This window comes from Pteropus medius, unplaced genomic scaffold, assembly GCF_902729225.1.
Source record: "Pteropus medius unplaced genomic scaffold, Ma_sr-lr_union100, whole genome shotgun sequence".
Lineage (NCBI taxonomy): Eukaryota > Metazoa > Chordata > Mammalia > Chiroptera > Pteropodidae > Pteropus > Pteropus medius.
Window position 1 is genome coordinate 24,134 of NW_024346912.1, and position 6,000 is coordinate 30,133.

General features: G+C 51.8%; 1 protein-coding gene across 1 annotated transcript in view; it reads left to right on the forward strand.

Moving 5' to 3' along the window:
- The window catches only part of LOC120614062 (zinc finger protein 185-like), a 28,524-nt gene extending 23,475 nt beyond the window's left edge, over positions 1–5,049 (forward strand). The window contains exon 10 of the mRNA XM_039876732.1: positions 4,769–5,049. Within this exon, the coding sequence (XP_039732666.1) occupies positions 4,769–4,970 (202 nt within the window). The 3' untranslated portion in view covers positions 4,971–5,049. The remainder of the gene's footprint in view (positions 1–4,768) is intronic.
- Positions 5,050–6,000: the final 951 nt, after the last annotated feature.

The window sequence follows — 6,000 nt, forward strand, 5'->3', positions numbered from 1 at the left end:
TTTGATTGCTGGCTTGGTGGGACGTGCTGAGAGGGGGCTAGGGCGTCACCTGCTCCTAGGCTGAGGAGTGTGACCCACCTTCTGATGGCCTAGGGGCCACCGACACCTTTCACTCAGGAGAGATGACCAGATGTGATTCGTAGGAAGATTCCTTGCAGCTGCTGCGTGTAGGATCAGGCTGGGGGGATACGGCAAGATCAAGTAGGAAACCAGTTAGGAGACTTCCTGCTCAGCCAGGGGAGAGCTGAAGAGGCTACAAGTCCTGTCGGCCTGTTAAGGGTCAAGGTGAAGGAAAGCGGTAGCCAAGGCCAGGTGAGATTTCTGGGTCCGGCAACCGGGTAGATGATGTGGGCCCAACACTGCGATGAGAACTAGCTGAGGGCCAGCGAGGAGGTGGTGGGGGTGCTGCGCAGAAGCACGTCATCTGGGCCGGGTTAATCGTGACGTGCCCATAGGGGATGTGGGCAAGCACGTCCGACGTGCTGTGGAGTAACCAGTTCTGAAGATGAGTGAAGATGAGCCTGAGGCTGCGGAGTGGACGAGGCTGCCCAGAGAACGTCACTTCCATGGTCTCTGGTTACGCCGCTGCTCTCCCCTACTCTGCTCCTCTCGGGAACGAATGGCTTATTTGGTTGCCATTGGGAACAGGAGCTGCGTGGACCCCCCTTGGCCCCTAACTGTCCTTGTCTTTGGAAGCAGATAACTTTAGGTGTGCAGCCCAGAACTTTCCCCCTGAACTCTCTGCTCCTCTCCGCAAGCATCTGGCGCTGGTCGTCTAGCCCAGCCCTTGGCTGCGTGTGTGAGTCTCTGTGGCTCAGGAGTGCAAGGCGACTCTTTCAGGCTCTACGTGTAAAGCCATCTGTGTCACCAGCTGACATTTATCTCCACTTTATGCTTTTTTTTCTGTCTTAAAAAGAAAAAACGGGGGGTTATTAACTACTGGCCCTCTAAAATCTGATTATATAATATGAAGAAAGGTAAAAAGAGAAACAAAGACAGATGGGTCAGAATTCTAGGAAATAAAATGGAAGGGTCTTCTAGAAGAAGAGGAGCCGAGGACGGGTACTGAGAAAGAAACTTTGGGATAAATGAAAGAAACTGGAAACAGTAGAGTCACGGACACCAAGCTGGGCTGGGCCGTGGCCCCTGAGATCGGCCCACCAGATGTGGCAACACGGAGCCGATGGCTGCCTCGCGGGAGGCAGGTCGGGTGAGCAGAAAGGATGCGGTTGGATTTTGGGGGCATTGCGGAGGCGGTGCCGGTGAGGAGGCGCGGTCGTGGAGGCGTTCGGCTCTCTCACATGTTGGCCATGACGTGATGGATGGGGGAGGGGTGAGTGGACAAAGAGCTCCAGGATGAAGGGGCGGGGGCTTCCTAGGATGTATGCTGATATGCCCAGGGGAGGAAATCCCGAGCAGGTAAGGTAAGTTTGCTGCTCGAAGAGAGAGTGAGCACGCCTGAGACTGAAGGGTCACTGATGTTATGGGAGGGGTGGTGTATCACAGTAGGTTCTAGAGCCTTCAGAATGGAGGAGAGGACTGTGTCTCAGAGACGGGGGAAAGCTGAGTGCAGATGTAGGTCGGAAGACAGTGGGAAGGAATAAGGAGAGTAATGTGGGAGCTTCGATTTGTTCTGTGAATTAATGATCCACACGTTCCAGAATTAAACTGAGTTTTCTTTAGTTACTAGCTCCTGCCAAGCTGTGTGCTAAGCGCTGGGGATGTGGACAAATATGACTTGGTCACTGCCCTCAAGGGGGAGCACAGTCCTTGACAGTGCTACCCGCTGACCTGTGGGTGTGGATAAGGTGCTATGGCAGCGTACTAGAAGGAACATGTGACTTGGGCCTCGTGGAATCAGGGAAGGCTTCACGGAGGAGGCGAAAGAGGGCTCCGGGGTAGGGAGAGTCTACTGCGCTGGACGGTAGACAGGTAGCGCCATGGGGTGTTTAAATGGCTGCAGTTTATGGTGAGAAGGCGGCAGAAGGGTTGACATTGGGCAGCTGGCTTTCGGACGAGAGCTAACCTAGCAGGCCTGGTACCGTGCTTATTAGAAAGGCCTGCTTGCGACATGTGCCTTTGGCCTCCAGGGACTTGAAAAGGTACACGTGTGAACCTCTTCCTGCATGATAAGAGAGAAGGCTAATGCCCAGGTGGCTTGTAGAAATGGTGTGCTCTATGCAGATTGCCCTCTGGGTGTTGGGGATTTTGGTAGGTGCCAGGCAGAATGTGCCCAGGTGTCCAGCCCCTAATAAAAGCCTTGGGCCGTGACTAAAAACCCCACCTTTGCAGATCCAAATACAACCTCTCTTCTGCCACAGAAAAATAAACAGTATATAATAAAATTAGGCTTAGTAACTGATATTTCCGTATTTTATATTGCTTAAAATGATCTAGGTATTTAATGGATATCTATACATTTAGCATAAGTCTAAGGTTTAAAATTACCAAAAAGATCTTGGAAGCTGTCTTAAAGCTGATGTATTATAAAACATAATTACTGTGGAAACAAAGTTTTCAGAATGACTCAGTTTGTTCAAAAACAAACTTATATTTTTATAATCTTAAACATCTAGTAGATGTAAAAGCTAGTTTAGTCAACTAGTAAACCCGTTTTACTTTTAGGAAGAATATGTCCAAGTAGGATAAAAATATATGCTTGTGTTAGATGTAACGTTTATAACTCACAAGACATAGCTGTTTTTTTGTTTTTGTTTTTTTCTTAAATTAAACTAGCAATAGTAAACTAGTCTTCTTTGGCAAAGATTTACCTAAACATCTGAACTTGAATTTTTAAAATATTTGAGTTAGTTTTTGTAAGAATACTTTTTCTTTTTTACATTCAAGGTATTAGAAATTGTTCTTTTAACTTATGAGAGTGTGGGGAATATTTAACTTAGATAAGTGCTTATTTATCACTAAGTATTTGGAATAGAGAATAAGGGATTTTGTGAGTTAACTTGGTAATACTCTCAAGAGGTAAGAAAATATTACACACATAACATACATATATTCGTAAACACACAGACAAAATCAAGTAGCGATCTTATGGCTTCAATTCTACATTTCCAGCCATGAGTCAGGTATGTACACGGAAATAGAAAATTCACTGGTTTATAAGAGTTGACAGTTATCTTTGCCTCACTCGACGTATCGATCAGAATTGTGTTTCCAACATAGGACAAGTCGAGGTTACTTGCTCACTAAGAAGGCTAAAGCTTCCTACTATTTGTAGAGGAGGCTTTTAAGATTTGTTTTGTTTTGTTTTGCTCTGATACATAATCTTATGGAGACTGTAGAGTAGGTATTGGATGAAGGACCAAAAAGAAACCAAACGCCAGTCAGGGAGTCTCCGAAGCTCATCTACCTGGACAAATCACCTAGAGGATTTCCGATCAAGTTTTTCAGCCTCAGACGGTTGTTTTCCGTGGAGGGGGGTGTCCCTGAAATCCTGGAGAACCCCCAATGGGGGCGGGGACCTAAAGGATAACATATCGGACATACGGAGGAAGGGAGGCCGTTCAGCACAGATAGTTGGGGATATTGGGAAGCAATAGCAGCTTCCGTGGAAGGTCGACAGGGAGAACGAAGTGACAAGAGGTCTTTCAAGATGTGTGGCTGCTGGAAGGGAAGAGAAGTGGCAGAGGGGCAGGGAGAGGAGCAGAGATCGGGACCGGTCTTTTCGTTTGTTTTAAACGGGGTGTTTAAGTGATGAGCCCTCGCTCCTGCTTCCACCCCCGACTTGGGAGATGGGAAGTGTGCAGGCAGGTACGTGATGAGATCGAGCCACGGGGAGGGGGGTGAAGCGTTATCCTGAACGCCAGTCGTGAGCTGTAAGGGCGGCCTCACTCCAGCCTTTTCAGCTGCAAAAGAAAGATGAAAATGCTATTGCCCTGTAATAACAGTGGTGACCATTTCGTAATAAAGACAAGGAAGTCCTAGCTGCAAAAAGCCCACAACAATAGCTGTGCGCCTGCGCGCACGCGCATAGGCCCCCTACGTGCCTCGCGTCTCGCTTGCAGGCGCCCATGCGCGCTGCCTTTTCCTGCAGCAGGTAGCTCGGACCGTGGTGCCCGCCGGGAAATTCGAATTTCAAAGACTCTGCGGCTTTGCCAGCGTCAGCCACTAGATGGCGGACGAGGGTCACAAAACGGACGGGCTGTACCTCTCAGGTCTCCTGGGCACCTATAGGTTTTTATGGCCTTTTTCCCCTATTGTGGGGTCACCAGCCCCTTTGAGTATCTGGAGAGCGTGACAGCTCTCTTTCCTCTCCGTCGCCCCCAGTCAGCCCTCCAGGGTATCCCGAGGGAGGAGGTCTTTCCCAGAGAGCTGGGCCCTGCAGGGCCTGGCTGCGTGCACGGGTCCGATCGCCCTGGCCGAGCTCCTTAGCCTGGGAAAAAGACAAGATGGCTTGGGACATTTTAGATGGGACAGGTGGACTGGGACGGGGTGGGCTTGGAGAAAGGAGCATAGCAGTGGGAGGAGGGGGACGGGAAGGCCACTGCTCCCAGCTGGGAGAAGACGGCGTCTTTAAAATTCCATTGAAGTCATCGGATGTTCTTGCAGACGCGGCCTTTGTCGGTGGGAAGGGAGTAGCGGTTCTGGGGTCCTTCCGAGGACATGGGGGCCATGCCGGGCTCCTGTGTGCCCCACCCCCCTCCCCAGAGAGGAGCCCGCCGTGTCCACGGGAGGTGACATCAGCGTGCAGTGAGTGACCAAGCACTAGTCCCACGACATCCGCACCATTATGGCACTCTTCCTTCCTTAGCACCTCGGCTGCTTTTGAGGAGAAGAATGTGGTCACCAAGCTGGGAGACACCTGGCAGGAGAGGCCCGGAGCCCCCGGAGGTGGCCAGGGAGACCCAGCTGCACCGACGCAGCAGCCCGAAGACCCGAGCGCCCCGGAGCGGCAGAGCGGCCCCCGGAGACCCGAGCAGTTCATGGAAGTGGAGAGCCCGGCCAGCAGGTAAGAGCTGTGCTTTCCTGGTCTCCTGCTGCCGCAGCTATGGCTCTTTTCAGGGTCTAGAACCCAGAACAAACCCTAACACACCGGGCACACTGGCCACCTCCTGCCGGCGTGACGGGAAGGGAGCCCATGGGACGCTGGCCAGCCCCGAGCGTTTCAGGTGTTGGCCTCCACAGGTTTCGGATTTTAGCTGCAGAATCAGATCTGTTAGCCCAGGCCTGGTGCACAGAGCCATGTCGTCTGAAGCCCCGGGTCTGGCGATGGATGCTGGATGCCTTTGCCATGCGTGGAGACAGTAGGTCTCCAATGGCGGTGTTCTCTGGCGTGGCTGGGACTCCCTGCTGGACGTAAAGCACATTCAATGAGTCTTCTACTTCCAACACAAGTTCAGTTTTCAATGGCAGCATTTGAGGGCTCCCTTCGCTCCCCAGATATATTTTCCCAGAGTGGCCCTGAGTTTTGGGAGTAGTCTCATGTGATCCGGTTGTAGGTAGCGGCCATATGCACATCGAACACATTGGCCAGGGCGCTGCCCGCCCATCCTCAGGGAGCGCACAGTGCACCAGGGAACATGCAGTAGCAGCAACACCGTGACAGTGACGTAGCATTTGCCACGTGCTGAGAATGCGCAGTCACCGTTCTCAGGTTCTCAGGCTTCGTGCGGACTCACTCAGTCCTCATACCAACCGTAAGGGAAGGACTGTCATTATCTCTGCTCTGCATATGAGGGCCTGAGGCAGAGGGAGGTTAAACAGCCAGCAGTCCTCCAGCCAGGCAGTGGCCGAACGGGGATTCGGACCTGGAGGCTGGACTGCTAATCGCCATGCTGGGTGTGCTGCCTCTATTCATGATGGGCCCGGAAAAGAAGGAACTTGGGCGCTCGGATGGCGGGAGGCCAGGACACGGGGTGCTGAAGCTAGGATGCTCTGGGAAAGCTTTTCTGCTGAAGAAGGGACATTTCAGTTGGGACCTAAAGGGCAAGGAAGAAGCAGCCTGGCACAGAACCTGGGAAGACGTAGCACTGGTAGAGGAAG